Consider the following 17,417-nt stretch of genomic DNA (forward strand, 5'->3'; position numbering starts at 1 on the left):
ATACGTATGCCTTCATAGGTCAGTGAATCCACTGTACTACAATTAAAAACAAATCTGTTGCAATCAGATACTTCTTCTGTGCCTCTGTTTATTTCCAGATTTTACCAAATCCCCAAAGCCACAACACTCATTAAGGCATTTCATAATAAATGCCCACAAAGCAACACAAAATTATAAATTACATTTATGTAGTATTTTCATTCTCGGAAAGAGGGTGAGGTTTAGAGCCAGCAAATGCCAGAAACAAAGATTTCAAAGTCATATTGTATTAATTAATATGTTGTGTCTGCAAATCCAGATTGCACTAATTACTTTTTCCACTTCCTGTACTGTGGTCCAAGATAGAACAAAAGATAAATTCAATGTTCTCAGGGAAAACAGCAACAGAACAAATCACTTTTACAATCTGTAAAATGAACAGCAAGATATTTTAAGTTTTAAAACAAACACTCTGTCTTTGACTCCTATTTTTCGATGGAAGTTCACCAAGAAAGTGTTCTCATATCTCATCTCCGTCTCTGTTAAAGAGCGAGCAAAAAATACTTCACATTTTCCTAAAAACAAAATCAGACAAATAAAAATGCATGCAAATGAGAGAGGAACTAGCTAAAAGAAGAGGAGGTTATAAAGGAACCACTGGAATACTGAAAACAAATCTGGCAGAGTAAATACATTTTTACAGAGTTGAAAGAAAAAGCAAAACATTCCTTTTTGCAACAAATATGTGTCAGTCTTCAAAGAGAACAACATTCAGTTACACTTTAACATAAAACATGTATTTCAGAGCTATCTAGTGAGGCAAAGTGGAGAGCTAATGGTCTAAAAGTTAGGTAACCACATATCCTGCATTTCACAGAGCAATCCCATGTTGGCTGCAATTTAGCTGTCCTGAGTTATTTTAAAAAAGAAAATCTTTATCCTATATTTGGGAATGGACTGATTTCTCAGTGCAGCAATTTATACGGACATTACTGTTTTCATCAGTGCACCAATATCACCAATTACTTCATAGTTCATTTCAACACAGACATCAGATGTTATGTGATTGCAATGGTCATTCATATGGCAAAGCTCACACTGGCCAGACAGCTTGGCCACGCATGTGCCCTGTGAAAGGTGAACAATAAATGTGGAACAAAGACTCATGTTCTTAAGCAATGTCTTAATATGTTTCAAAAGTCATGAGCATTTGAGGCCATGTGAAGAATGGGTGTGCTGGCATCCCAGCAGGATTAGATGGAAGAACATTACCCGGCCAGGAAGACAGCTTGATGGAAGGACAGGGGAAACTGAATTGTTCAGGCTACATGCTCTCCTGAACTGCTAGTTGGCAGCAACCCTGGAGGCAAGTACACCAAAAGATACTCGCTGAGCTTGTTGAGAGTTCTAGTGCTACTAGGAGTTGTGTTCCTTGGTTTTTGGGACTTCTGATTGAGCCGGAAATACGTCCATTGTGTTATGCTCCTGCACTGGAAGTACTCCCAGTCCAAGATAAACTGAGCCACTCGACTTCATCCAGGCGACTTGGAGTTGGGTGGAAGGAGGACAAAGCTTGCCTGGAGGTGTGAGGGAGGGGAAAAAGAGAAACAAAGACGAATTGTGCCTGTTGGAAGAAGCCTTGTTAAGACACTACTGCTAATAAATTACTTATTTGTCTCTGGGACGTGTTTTTGTGTGGTGGTGTCTGAGGTTTGAGGTGCCGCAATGCCCCTTTACAACACAAAGTTAACTCACTCACTCATTCACAAACTCACTCACTCACTCATCAACCAAAACAAAATTTCTCATTTAGTTAAAAAACAAAAATTTCGCAGTGTGGTACATCTAGGTCAATATGTATTCACTAAGAGAGGAAATTCTTAAGGGGTAAAAACACCCCTACAATAGAAAACTAAATACCCCAAAATTTAAAAAATGTTTTGACTAATTTGATGGAAACTTGGTAATGTTATACAAAACAAGAAAAACAGTCAAGTGATTTTATACTTCTTGATATTTGTCAGTAATAAGGATATAGCGGGGTATTCTTAGGAACGCATCCTTGTTTTGTTTCAGGTGTGATCACTCAGAGAAATACAGCATGTAGTTCATGCAAATGAATGCCGCCAGCAGAAGAGCGCCACTGTACATGCTGAGGTTGTGATCTTAAAGAGAAATGGGGCTGCCAGAAGTAAAAAAGGGTAGCTGCCCTGAACAAGAAAAAGAGATTAGGTGAAGAGTTGGATGGAAAATGTGATAAGCACTTTGAGCTGCATTATTTGTATGAAAATGTGCTATATAAATAATTGTTGTTGTTGTTGTAAAATACAAACAAATTTACATTTACATTTTAGTAAAATACATAACAAATTCATACAGACTGGATTGTCGGGTGCTCTTATATATACAAACTTTGAAAAAAGGTGGGGGAGGGATGGGGTTGGGGGGCTTTTTGGTGGTAAAATAAATGAAGAACTAAGGTGTCCACTTGGAGGTCAGATCATGACATGCTGCTACGCTCCAGTTCAAAAAGCAGAAACATGGAACTGCTGGTAAAGCAAATCCCAAGCCCTCTTCAAGCCATATGTACAACACAAGTCAGAAGCGACAGCGTGTCTTGGTCAGTTTAAAAAGGTTCAAATGAAAGGTAGACAGAGAAAGGCTGTAATTTGATACAATTTCTTTTCCAAATGAACCTCCTAAGTCTACTATAGAGACGTTATTGCTAATAAAGCCAACAGAGAAAATAATTTACTCAAAGCCAGATTAACTTTACAAAAAACCGCCTGTTATAACTCTTAATGCATCAATTAGAGCAAGATTTTTAAAGTACATTCTCAGACAGTTAGTTAAAAGCCAACCAAAAATGCACTCTTACTCATCTGTGACAGACATGAATTAATTTAGTTTTATATTTTACATCATATCTGTCTCTCCAAGTAAAACTGGATTAAATTCAAGATATAACCAGGCACATGCCTCTTTAAGCCACATGTTCTGTCCTCACACCCTGCTGGATATTTACTCTACTATTGGATTCCCTACATGATCCAACAGATCTCTGTCTGATTAATTTCTCCTTTTGCAGTCATGTCAAATGGACTCTCTTTGCTTAATATTTTTGGAAACTACAAAAAGTTTACTATGTGGATCATCTCAAACTACTATAGCAACCTTTAATTTATACAATTCTTGTAAACTAAAGAGCAACCTTAAATTCTAGATTATTTCTTCTTGTTTTAGGGAGAGGCAGTTGTTTGACAGAATACTAAAGAAATACATGGATCAGGTGAAAGTTAGTGAATTGCAGTATGGTTAAATCCCTGGGAGAGAACATCGGTTGTAATCTTATTTGTCCAACAAATGCAGGAAACGATCAGGTTAAGGGAAAATGTGTGTATTATGCATTTGCATATGTATACAGGGCATTTGACAAGCTACTGTGAGAGATGGTGAAATGGATACTGAGAAAGTTAGGTGTTGATGATTTGGTAGTGTCTCTAGTAAGGTCAATGAAAGGTGGTAAGGACAGCAGATGGGCATATTGAAAGTTTGGGATGAAGATGGGGCTGCACCAAGTATACATCCTGAGTTATTTTTTCTGATGGTGACGGAGGTGGTCACAAGAGGATTGTCTGAAACATAGCCATGGGAGCTCTTGTATGCCAACAACTGATGGTAAAAAGTCAAAATACTGAAATGGAAAGCTAGTTTGTAAGTGGAAGACCTTCATGATAAATGTAGGAAAGAACTAGATGATGGGTGGTTGCAAAGAGGCAGGGATCATGGAAGAGTTCGTTTACACATTATGTGAATATGCCAAGTATGAAATATAACACAATCCTATAATATAAAAAAGATACTGTGGCAGTAGGGGGCGCTAGTGCTCCCTTGAACCCTCAGGTACAACTCCAGACACCAGGTAAAAGTCCAAGACTCTTTATTTTCCTTTTTCAGAGTGCACCAAGCACCTTCCACACTACTCATAAACCAATTAAACTACGTAACTCACAAAACACTAACCACTCCTCCTCGCCCAGACACTCTGCTCCTCTCCCACCCAGTACAGCTCAGTGTCTGGACTGAGGCACCGTCCTTTTATAGCCCCTGACCCGGAGGTGTTCCTGTCCCAACAGTCCACAGTTCCTTATTCCTTCTGGGTCAGGGCAAACAGTCCTTTTCTTCAACCCGGGAGCACGTCGTTCCTTCCTGTCACATGACCGTGACGTACTCCCGGGTTATAGGGCACACAAGAGCCCATGAGCCCCCCTACAGCGACTCCTGGTGGTCCCCAAGGTGTCCAGCAGGGCTGTGTAAAAACACTACATAGTCCATAAGGCCCTGCTGGAACTCGGGGCACGATCCTGCTGTCGGGAGAGCTCCTCCTGGCGGCCTGGCGGTGCGGACCGACATGGGAAGCCGGCAGTCCTCCACAATACATACAAAGCGGTATACCACTGTTAATCAGGTCAAGTGACACCATGCTACACTAGCTGTATTACTAAACTGATTATTGCTGTGCACTGAAATCTGCTCAATATTTCATGTGAGGATGCTACGTGGAGGCTTCCATACTACTTGTCACAAGTGCGAGTCAATACTTTTACTTTAGCTTGGTTAGCCATTTCATTTGGGATTTGTATTTATTTGGTGTTATTTTTTTTGTTTTTGTACTGTTGACTAGAATTTTGAATGCATCAGTTGAGTGCTGTTTTTCCTGTTGTATGACACTCTCTTATTTCATTTCATTTAATAAATATTTCTTGACCTGATTGACATATATTGGGCAAGGTGGGGCTTTATTCATAACCTGTCAAGTTTACAAGTGTGAGGAGGGTAAACCTGGTGGGGTTGGGGATTTAATGTGTTGGACTCAGCCTGAAATCAAAAATTATAAAGAGCACAGGAGCGTTACACAAACAGGCCATTTGATGTGTTAAATCCTTCCAAAACATTTAGGGCATCATGAAGAGCCTTTAACATAACAGTTTAGAAACTTTCACTGAAATATAGACCAGATGCACAGATTCATATATTAAGTAGGACTTAGTACAATTCACTGAAAACTCAGCCCATTGATTTTAATGGGAATAAACAAATGATACAGTCAATAAAATGATTGGAATTTTTTAAAAATTCAATTTTAACATGAACTAATTTAAAAGCTTATAGTTTGTGTTTCCCAAAATCTAATGTGAGCAAAAGAAAAAACTGACCATGCAAGCAAAAGCAAAACATTACTATCACACTACATGCATATATCTAATTAAATCAAGAAGCATTCTCTCAACTCCTATAGTACTATGACAAATACTTGGCACATGTGTGACCTAAACCGTTTTATCCTAAAAGAGTAATCACTTTTGTCAAATATCACGGGCTAATTATTCTAGTTTACTTATATTTGTGTTTATTTTCTAAATTTTCTGAGAAGAAATGAAAAAAAAATAGAATAATTAGAATAATTTTTCTTCTGTCCCTTAGTTGCGAAGGTCTAAACTAAGACGCACCTTGAGGTATACACTGGAATCCATTCCCTCGGTATCCAGGCTTACATTGACATGAGAAGGAACCTGGTGTGTTGTAGCAGGTGGCATGATTGTGACATCTGTTTGGCTGGCATTCATCAATATCTGGAAGAGAAATACATTTAGCAGTCCTTGATTAACATACACATGTATTGACAGAGACAGAGAGAGAGAAATAAACTATAATTACTATTCACAGTATGTAGCATCTGATGCAGTTTTAAATCTACAAAAACATCACTAACAAATAAATTAACTTGCTAAGTCAGTGTGTTACAGTGAAAGGTGATGACATTAATATGCACACATAGGATATTTTTTAAAGTGCCTTATCAAAGTGGCATTACACCAAAGTGATTATAAAATAAGTGGCACTATTATACAAAATACTAACTGCTGGTGACTTTTGAGGAGAAGAAACCTAATCTAGTAAGAAGTTCACAATTTTGAAACATTCAACAATAATAGCTTTACTTTTATGCTACAACACATACAATAAACAATCTATAAAATAAAGGATGGCACATAAAGCCAGCAGGGAATGTCAAACAGTATTCAAAATGTCAATGTGGTCTGTGTATTTAATAAGCTTAACACTTACATACAAGAGCTGCTATTAAAATATTACTTTTTAATATCCATCTATCCCGCTATATCCTAACTACAGGGTCATGGGGATTTGCTGGAGCCAATCCTAGCCAACACAGGGCAGGAAACAAACCCCAGGCAGGGCCCAAGCCCACCCACACAATTTAGAATCGCCAGTGCATGGCAAGAACATGCAAACTCCACGCAGGGAGGACCCAGGAAGTGAACCCAGGTCTCCTAACTGCGAGGCAGCAGCGCTACCCACTGCACCACCCTACTTTTTAGAATTCAATACATTTTTTACTTCTAGTTGATATTATTCTGTTGTATTGTATGCTTTTCATTTGTACATTGTTGTATTTTGATTTCACTATTATGCTGTATTAGTCTGTGAGAAAATATTTCTTGGTATAGGCTGGGAGAAACACTAAGTTCTTTGTTTCCAGATAGTCCTAGCAAAAGTGGAATAAACTTTCCAGTTAAGAAATTATTTGTTTATTGTACCTAAATAATATTGTCTTAAAATATTAGAAAGCAGTCCCACCTCCAAACTCTTACACACTCCAAAAGCACCTGCAGAAGATTAATGATGGATGCACTCAGAACACCTCAGAGAGAGAGTGAGAGTGGAGATGAACATTCTAGCGACCCTAACTGCGTTCATCTCTATTCACCTTCAATTGCACTTACCCTGCACAGTTTGCTGTGGACTGTATTCTGAATTATTTTTAATATTAAATAAGTATAGCTACTGTACCACTGCTGTGGTTTTGAAATGGTTCTGTAAGCAAAACTACCTTTTCATGGTGTATTTACACTGAGTGTGAACCCTTTGTGGAGGCCCTTTCTGGACACAGTATCTTATCGTACATGTCTAACTACTGGAGTCACAACACTAGAAACTCCAAAGGGACACAATAAGAGAGGTGCATTTGTGCCGTCTGTATGGAAAAAATTAAGCAAGACTTGCATAGATGGTCTACCCTTCATCTCACTTTAGCTGGAAGAATTAGCAGTGCCAAGATGAATATCCTTCTTAAACTTCTTTTTCTATTTAAAAACATTCCCATATACATCAATAAATAATTTTTTAAGAAATTCAACCATAACCTCATTTATTTGGAATTCAAAATATCTATGTATACAAAGGGTGACCCTACAAAGACCTAAGGCAGAAGGTGGTATGGCCCTACCTAACTTTCAGTTTTATTATTGGGTGGCAACTATACAAGATATAAAAACCTGGAGATTGACACAAACAGATGAACATACACAGGCTTGGTCCACAATAGAAATACAATCCTGCATACTTCTTTATATTCCTTGCTTTGCACCCCAATAAGTACAAATCAGTGCCAATATACTAACAACTCATTTGTGCTTCATTCACTCAGAATATGGAACCAATGTAGGAAGTATTTCAAGACAGAGAAGCTTTTATTTGTGGCACCTCTGCAGAAGGACCACCTTTTTCCACCCTCTCAAACGTACGCAGTTTTTAATATTTGGAAAACATTCGGGATTAGATCACTTAAAGATCTGTACATGGATGATGTCTTTGCATCCTACAAACAATTACACTCCAAATTTAACTTTCCAGCAACACATTTCTTTCACTACCTTCAAATCAGAAACTTTGTTAAACAAAACCTGCACAATTTTCCTCACCGCCCACCTACCTCAATGCCAGAAAAAATATTGATCAGTCTTGAGGACCTGGACAGCATCTCCGTAACATATAAAAACATTTTACAGTCCATCCCTTTCAAACATCCAGGAGAACAGTGGGAAAAGGATCTCTCACTCAACATCTCAGAAAAAGAGTGGAAGGTAGCAATGCACAGAATTCACTTGAGCTCCATATGTATAAAGCATACGTATAATTATTCAAGCACATCCATCTCATTTAAAATTGTCCAAAATGTTTTCAGGGTAAGATCCAACCTGCAAACATTGCAATCAAGTCCCAGCCTCACTGGGTCACATGTTTTGGGCCTGCCCCAAATGAACATCATTCTGGACCAAAATCTTCAAATGCCATTCAGAGAGCCTTGGTGTCACAATCCCTCCTAATACCCCAACAGCTGTGTTTGGTGTTCTTCCAGATGGACTTAAAGTGGAGAAGGAAAAACAAACTGTAATTGCCTTTACTTCACAATTAGCATGTAGACTTCTCTTGCTCAACTGGAAGAATCCCAACTCACCCATTTTAAGTCAGTGGGTAACTGATGTTATATAATATTTTAAATTTGAAAAAATCTAATTCTGACTTAGAGGATCTGTACAAAACTTTTGAAAAACCTGGCAGGACCTAATCAATAACATTTCAGAATAAGCATTTAAATTTAGGAAGCAGCCTCTCTCCCCTTTCTCTTATTCTATTTATTTTTATTCATTTATTCATTTATCGATTTACCTATTCTTACTATTTTAAAATTCTACTCTGCTGGCCTTGCTCTCTTTCTCATGGGTGCTGGTTGATTTGCTCTTGTTAAACTTGACATGCTGGTATGGAATGTTACTTGATTTGAATAAAATCAATACAATGCAAAAAAAAGGGAAGAGGTTCATTTGTGGCTTACAAATTAACATGAAACCATAAACAACAAAACATGTTTTATGGTTCCCAACCTTGTTCTTTTGTTTATTGATATTCACAGATAGAATATGGCATAGTTGTTGCTGATCTCGGGGTTGTCAATACAGCCAGGGTCACAGAGTCTTTTAACATTAACAGAGTAAAACATTATTTATTTAGAGGATGTTTTTCTCCCAATCAGCCTTCAGTCAAAATGGTACAATACAGGACATGCTGTGTACCTAGCTCTAGGACACGACGAGAAATAAGGAACTGCCAACCTCTCTGTTCACCATGCAAAGTCACTAACCCACATTGTCCACATTTTACAGCCTTCGCTTTACAAAGACGAGTTTGTGTATTCACACATAAACAAAACATGAGAAAGAATAAAAATAAAGCGGAAGGCTGAAGTCTCATCAGTGTAGCATTCCTACTGAGGATGTCTCATATTGTTCTTGTATGAACTTGCTGTTTTAATTTTTTGTGCTTTGTCTATTCTTAATACCTGACGTAGCACTTGATTGGTCTTAGATTAAATATGTTGTCACACATGATGAACCTGTTTTCAAATGCCTGCTATTCAAATTAAACTGTTCTCAATGTTGTTTGTAGAACTGGACTGAGACAGTTGGAATTTGAATGTAACACCACCCTATACACATGTAACCTTGAAAACGTATTCACATTTTACTGACTGACAAATCCTACACTGAAATATTTAGTACATATACATTTTTTATTTCAAAATACTAAAACAGCAAAAGCAATATTTTTGTTAACAGAACTTCATTTTTTTATATTATGGTCATCCATCTTCACATTTTAACACTTTGTATAGCCACCTTTAGTAGCAATAAAAGGTGTAATTTATTTAGGGAAGTATGTCCTTGCTTTGAACACTGGTTGGAAGTGATTTTACCACATTCTTCCCAGCAGATTTGCTAAAAGTTGTTCAGGTTTTATTTTTATGACTTTGAGGCACTACAATTTTCAAATATTACTATCAATTCTCTGGAGGATTGAGATTAGAGTTTTGACTGGATAATTATACGACATTCACTTTTTCACCACTTTGACCTTGTGTCTGGGACTGTTGTACTGCTAAAAGATCAACTTTTGTCCAAACCTCAGTTTTTAAGGTAACTGAAATAGGTTTACATAGAGTATTTGCTTATACTTTCCACTATTAATTCTCCCTTTTATGTTATACAGATGTCTGACCACAGGAATAAAAAGCAGCATAATGTTACACCACTCTGCTGTCTGAGGTGTGGGCAATGTTACATTTGTGCCACACATCTCTTTCGATTTTCCCTGCCTTGGTCTCATCTAACTATAAAACCTTTTCCCACACCACGACTATGTCACTCATGCTTTTTGACAAACACCTGATGTGCTTTCACATGATTCTTTGTGAGTCATGGCTTATTTTGTGCCATCCTGAAAGCAGAGCAATGTAATAAAAAGCTCTTGATATGCTTGGCTAGTGTACTTTTACTCTGGCAGAAGGACTTTTACCAAATTCTGTGGCACCATCAAATTAATTGTTGGCCTATTCACTCACAAGTCTCTCTCTCCTATTTGCACAAAATGTTTCCCAAGGTATCCTTTTCTAGGCAGCATCTGGGTGGTTCAACATACAGGACCTTCCATTTCCTGATATAACTGAACTCACATTGCCAACTGGGACATCTTAACACTTGGATATTGTTTTGCACTGTTTTCCTATTTTATATATTTTTGTTATTTGATCTCTTCTTTGGAATGCTCTTTTGTTATACTCTTCACAGCTGTTCTCCTGATTTTCACCTTGTATAATAATCCTTTAACTGTGAGGTTTGACACATAAACTACAATTCTGATTTTCAGTGATTTGAAATAAATACAACTAACAAAAACAACTAACAACATTTTAATGTAGGAAAAACTTAACTAGAATTAGAAAATGGGTCAGGTGACTCGATACTTTTTATGGGACTTTATATGTATATTTTTCAATATATGTACAGTAATGAAGTTTCTCTGTTTATGCTTTACTAAAATGTTTTTGTATGTTGATTTTATGCATAAGCATGGATAATCATTAATACACTACCTCATGAAGCTGGAAAAGGTATTAAAATGGCATAAAGATGTGAGATAAGTGCTGTCTTTGCTGGGGGATTGCTAAAAGTGTCACCTCCCCCTCCCACTTTCACCTGTTATACTTACTATGATGGCATGGCTGAGAGATTTACTTAGGATCAGGAAAACTACAAGTGGTTGTTTCTACCACTCAGCTAATGAACATCTGCTGATCTAGAAACTTACATGTGGCAAAGCTCATTGTGTGGCTGCATTCACCGGCGGTCACATTTGGTGATGCATGCAAACAAAAGCAGAAGATGATTGAAAATTACTTTTTGAATTGAAGACAGGGCTCTGACCAATGAATGAAGGGGAGAGGCAGTTCTTCAGTTCAAAAATTAGTTTCAGCTTCCTGTTCAAGACATACACTGATTATTCCAGAATTATATATTTAACATTACTATACATAAAAAGCATGCTTTTTGCATGTTTTGAGCATATAACTGGATAATTGACATGTGAATTTTGCAACACTAGCAATATGAATTTTTTTTTTCATGGATGTTTTCCCATTATTTGCTGTTGTACAGCTTTGGTCACTATTGGCTCATATTATACTATAAAAAAATTTTCTCTCCATTCTGCATGAAAACACAACCCACCACTACAAACTACATGGGGTACATAGTATATAAAGAAAACATTATTTTTCGGTGGAGTATTTCTTTAAACAGGTAAGTACAATGTCATTTTTCAGATATGATTGCTCTTAGCTGGAGCATAGATCTGGCACATCCTTACTTTTGTGGTTTTTTCCACCAATACTCGTTCAGATTAGGTCAGTTTTGAGTTTCCAGTTCACCTAACACATATTTAGTATGTAGGAGGGAAAATTAAAGTACCTGGAGAATCACTCACACACATTGGTTGGGCTGGAATTCAAATCCAACACTGATAGACATACAGAACTTTATTTGTCCCCAGGGATAAATTTGGCTTTTTACAGATGCTTATTAAACAAATAAATACATCTTATTATTATTTAGAAAAAGAAGGGCCTGACAAGTTCGTTTACTTAATCATATGACTGACTTACTAGCCAGTTTAAACAAACTATCTCAGGAAAGTATTGTTTTCATGACATAAATTGTGCATTTCAGTTGATTCTTTAATTTCAGTCCTGGAGACTGCTCAGTGAAACTACACTGGTGAAACTAAACTCCAGAAGGACTATTTCTCTTTTCTTTTGACATACCTTAATGTGCCTTTTTATATATCTTCTCCAGTGCAGTTTCTAACAACACACAGCAATGTTTATCCAGTAAGTAAACTAATTCTTTCTGACAAGCACAGCAGAGACTTAATAAGAGGTCTTACCTATGCAAGTGTGTCCATCTGGAGCAAACTGATATCCTGACAGACATTCACAGCGGAAGGTGCCTGGCAGATTATTGCAGACAGCATTATTGCCACATATATTAGGACTATCCTGGCATTCATCAGCATCTACAAATCAATACAACAAACAAGAGTTTGAAAGGAATAAAAATCTGAACACACATAGTCAGTTGAAACACAACAATCAAAAGAACTGTGGATGTCTAGACAATAAATCACTACTGGCAGTTTATATTGAATTAAAAATATTAAGCTTAATGATTTTTGTGACAGATTGGTGTTTCAGTCCATGACAGTCAACGTGTATAGTGTTATGGTTCAAACTTCAGATCAGCTTCAACAAAGCTAGCTTCATGTAACCTTTAGGCTTTCTACACCTTTGTGAAACACCACAATAGCTTGAGCTTATAAACCCACCTCACAAGCCGAAATTAAAGCAATTAAGCTAATCAGATTGTGTACATTCACTGGGGTCTAGGTAACACATTCAATCAAAGGTTTTAGAACACTTCAGTTTTTTTCAGTTTTTACAGAAATGCACACAGTTTAATATCTTAATGCTTCATGAAATCAAAGCATAGAACAAATAAACAATGGCAAAAAAAAGTCACAGAATCATTAAATGTAGAAAACTTTATTCAAAATCAAAGTAGCCACCTTTTGCAGATATAACAGCCAAACTATCGTAATCTTTTTGGTTCAGAACGCCAGTCACTTTGTGCAAGTCACCAAATCTGCCTCCAGCAAAAGAACTTCAGACTATCACACTTGCTCCGCTATGTTAGAGAGTTTGGTGTCACACACAGAGGAACTCAATGGCATACTCATTGGTGCATAAGACTATCTTCCAGTCTTCAGTAGTCCACAGCGGGTATTTCAATGCTCTATTTTGTCCATTAAGGAATGGCTTTCTTACTGTGATTTGCCCTGTCATACCTGTAACACAAAGTCTCCTCTTCACCATTGAAAGGGAGACTTGCTTTTTTCAACCACTGTTAAGTTGTGCTTGAAGATGTTCTGTTATGAGGCGCCTATCACACAAACTGGTGACTCTCACAAACTTGTCTTCTGATTGGGTTGTGAAACTGGGTCTGCCCGATCTCTTCCTCTCAGAGTTTCTTTCAGCTTCCAATTCCCTTTCGACTGTGTAGGACACCACTATACTCACTGATACATTGATTTTTTTTTTTGCAATTTCTCTAAATGAAAGGCCTACATTTTTAAGGGTAATGATGTTCTGTCTCATTTAATTTGTTAATTGCTATTTTCTTACCATTATCAATGGAATTTAGAACTTTTTACAGTGTAATATTGTCCAATTAGTACTTCAGAGGTGTAGTAACACAGTCTGTTTCAACTCTGCTTTTACACTAGAACTACCAAAGCCTACAAAAAAACTCGTAAACCTGGCCCACCTTAAATACATTCACACCTCTCTGTCAGCATCTTTTGTCTTGTAAATGTGTCAATAAGCCCAAGCTATAAGCATCCTGCTGTCCCATCCTCCCACTGCCGCAGAAACGGCAAACACCTCTCCCAGCTCAAGCCTTGTGTATCAAGGAGTGAGGTAGCACCTTGTGCTGTATAGGCTAAAAAATATATTGTTATTTGGAACACATGCATTTCATGTGTGTTCTGTGTCTACAAAGATCTATTTGAGTTACAGGCTCAAATCAAATGTATGTTTTTATTGTATAATACTAACAATAAGAGGAGCCCACTACTCAAAACATTTATTTTGAGATTCTGAAGGCTCGAACTCGTGACCTTTTGAATAAGAGTCAGCAGTTCTTACCACTATACTACCAAAGAAGTCACAACAACAAACTACACTAACCTGATTTCTTTTACTTCAGTTACAGTCTTGAATAAAAGTGCACTTGTTCTGTTATATTTGTACCTTTTGTGAAAGTGCTTGTTTGACATTCGGATTTCAGTCTTCACACATTATACACTTCATGTCAAAATTTCATCGTTAGTGCTAAAACATGAAAAAAGTTTGTCTTTTAGGTATGTGTTCAACATTTCTTGTATTTCCTGTCATCCTACACTTGCATAGATCTTTGTAGACACGGAACACACATGAAATGCATGTGTTCCAAATAACAATATATTTTTTAGCCTATACAGCTCTAGGTACTACCTCACTCCCTGATACACAAGGCTTGAGCTGGGAGAGCTTTTTGCCCTTTCTGCGGTAGTGGGAGGATGGGATAGCAGGCTGCATGCTGCTTTTGCTTACTGACACATTTAAAAGAGAAAATACGCTGACAGAGAGGTGTGAACAGATTTAAGATGGGCCGGGTTTACGAGTTTTTTCGTAGATGTTGGTAATTCTAGTGTTAAGACAGACAGAGGGTTTTCAAGTAATCAACACAAGTTGGAAGACCTGTGCAAATTGTTTGCTTCAACTTGAAAGGCTTAATTTACTTTAATTGATGCAGAACATATGTCCTTTGTAACCTATTAGTTGTTCCCTAAAGAAGGCCCATTTGTAATAAATTGAAATTTCCTTTTTTTTTGTTTTTGCTACCTAAACTTTAAATTTAAATTTCTGATAGTTGACCGACTCATTCACTCATTCACTCATCAACAGAAGTACTACTTCCCATTTAGTTAAAAAAGTTGAAATTTGGCAGAATTATACCTCTTGGGCAGTACATACCCAATAAGAATGAACGCTTCAATACATAAAAAGGGTGAAACCCTTTATACAACAGAAAACCTAAACACGCCATCTCAAAAATGCTTTGATAGATTTGATTGAAATTTGATGATGTTATAAAAAAAGAAAATAAGCCGACACGTTTTTTATTGGCCACTAAATCCTGTTTCTGTTGATATTTATTAATATTATGCTAAATATTTGCTCTGCACTGCACTGGGTGCAAACAAAAAAACACAGCAGAAGTGATTGACATAAGCTACAGAGTGGAAGTAAGACTGAAGATGTGTCCTGGATGGGAAAAACCAGACGTCATCACGTTTCAGGTATAAAATGGAAAGAAAGTTTGACAAAGCTCAATGCTTGACAAACACTGTAAAGCTACAGGAAGGATGCTAGCCACCATATCTGTGAGTGTGGTGCTGTGTCATTGGAAGCAAAAATGCAGGGATTGAGTGTTGCTACCTGATCTTTGCTAAAATCAGAGGCAGAAGTGACGTCTCCAAATCCAAGACAAGGTAGAAAGAAAGAGTTAAGTTTAAACTTAACATGAGTTACTCAATTTTAATATACATTTGCATCTACAGACTTTGAAAGGGGCTCACCACTCCACCCTCCAAAACTGTTTATATTTGCATGTGCATCTGCTTACCTTGGAAAGGGACACACCCCATTCCCCACCCCCACCCCAAACTATACCACCATCCAATAATATTAGCCTTTGGTTAAAAAAAAAAAAACAACCTACAAATGCTGCATACATTAAAGTACTTTGTTATATAGTACTTCAGATACATCCGATTAACTGATGGCACTATAACTAAGTCCCACTGTCTTATGAAATTCTTCAGGAAAAGCTAGGTAATGCAGCTAGTTATATATAAAGTACATATCAGTTTAAAATTAAGCAGCCATAGAGGAAACACAAAGCACAAAAGAAACAACTATTTGAGCTCTGATTTTTACAAGCAAGCTGCTTTAAAAGGTGTGGTTCTTGAAAGAGTCTCTTTATCTGCCCACTATCCAGCTGCAGAAACACATACTTCAATAAAAATATTATTGTGACACAAAAAGACTTTGGAACTATATTTACTATGAAAATATAATAAAGTATATACAATAAAGATTACTTTTCAGTTGAAATAAACTAGCAGCATGTGATTTTATAGCCATTTAAGAGATTAAAATCCACTGTATGCCTTCATACCATAGCAAGTGTATCCGTTGCCCCGAAATCCAGCAGCACATTCACAGGTGAACTGCTTTACCAGACCAGGCCGACAGGCTGCATTGGTGTCGCAGTTATGTGTTCCAGTGTAACAAGGATTTTGATCATCATCATCATCACCTGTACAGAATGAAAACAACAGGAGTTCAACACGACTGGCACTGCCTACTGTTCATAGATTTTCCATAGCTGCTACTGATCTCCACTAAACATCCTTCACTGAAGAACAACTGAAAGTATGCCCTTGATCCCCACACGTCCTAAAATGTGCACTTAAGCAAAGTCTTGGGCAGAAGCAAAATTTTCTACATTTTACAGTTCCAACAGGACAATCATGTTTGCCTAACTAACTGCCAAATTAGGAAATGCTAAGATATATATTACCGTGAAAAATTATGTACTATAGTATGAGTTGAATAACTAACTAAATATGGGTAGGTTGGTACATTACCATTATAAACTGGACTGCTTTAGTTCATATTTAGATACATTTTGAGATTCTGTTCATGTTTAAGGGCAGTCAAAGTTACAAGTGCAGCCCATTTTGTATCAATAGTCAAATTTTGACAGTCTGCCAAAGATAAAAGATCAAGTTCAATTTTAGCATTGACAGAGCAGTGCTTCCAAAGCAAAGGTTTCAGATAAACACTAAAAAACAACAATGTTAATACACAACGGTATTTCAGCACATCTAGATAGACAGATGCTTTGCCTAAGACAATATTTCTGAACACAGAGATGAAATTTATGAGAAACAGAAATATTATAATAAAGAAATGGCATGCAGGCCAAAAGCAGTAAATTTCAGAACAATCTCATGAAAGATCATCAGGACTTAAAAGAATATTCCACCCACCCAAAAATGATTGTTTTTCTTCTGTTACTTATCCCATGTTGTCTGTTGTGATATTCATGAAAACTTTTTAGTTTGTTGTTTTCGTACAACAATTGGGGCCAATTTTGAACAAAAGTTGATAATATCAAAACATCCACAAAAAAAAAACTCCCTAATTACTCCTGTCATATAACCCACAAAATTTACATATCAAGTTCTTGCTCAAATGCTCACAATATCCCAAATACATGTATTTTGCTAAAGTACTGTTAAGTTTCGACTGAAGTCAGATGAATCTGAAATTTACTTGATCCTTGTAATATAAGAAAGGAAGAAGGAAGGAAGTGTAGGCAACCAGCTTTAACTGAGATACAAGGAATGACGGATAAATGTAGAAATGTTCTGGAAAGTCAACCTATATGAAACTGGTCTAACGAGCCTCAAATTTTACATGGATCAATAAACCTCAGGGATAGCACCCATGATGGAGCCTCTTTACTTGAGATACTTTTTGTTTATAACATTTTCCATCTACAAAGATTTTAGTC

At 36.9% G+C, this 17,417-nt stretch overlaps 1 protein-coding gene across 1 annotated transcript in view; it reads right to left on the reverse strand.

Moving 5' to 3' along the window:
• nid1a (nidogen 1a) overlaps positions 1-17,417 on the reverse strand; it is a 153,931-nt gene that overhangs the window by 35,815 nt on the left and 100,699 nt on the right. The window contains exons 9-11 of the mRNA XM_039737865.1: positions 16,014-16,154; positions 12,121-12,249; positions 5,490-5,612 (exon numbers count right to left, since the gene is read on the reverse strand). Of these exons, the coding sequence (XP_039593799.1) occupies positions 5,490-5,612; positions 12,121-12,249; positions 16,014-16,154 (393 nt within the window). The remainder of the gene's footprint in view (positions 1-5,489; positions 5,613-12,120; positions 12,250-16,013; positions 16,155-17,417) is intronic.

The sequence above is a fragment of the Polypterus senegalus genome, chromosome 16 (assembly GCF_016835505.1).
Source record: "Polypterus senegalus isolate Bchr_013 chromosome 16, ASM1683550v1, whole genome shotgun sequence".
Taxonomy (NCBI): domain Eukaryota; kingdom Metazoa; phylum Chordata; class Cladistia; order Polypteriformes; family Polypteridae; genus Polypterus; species Polypterus senegalus.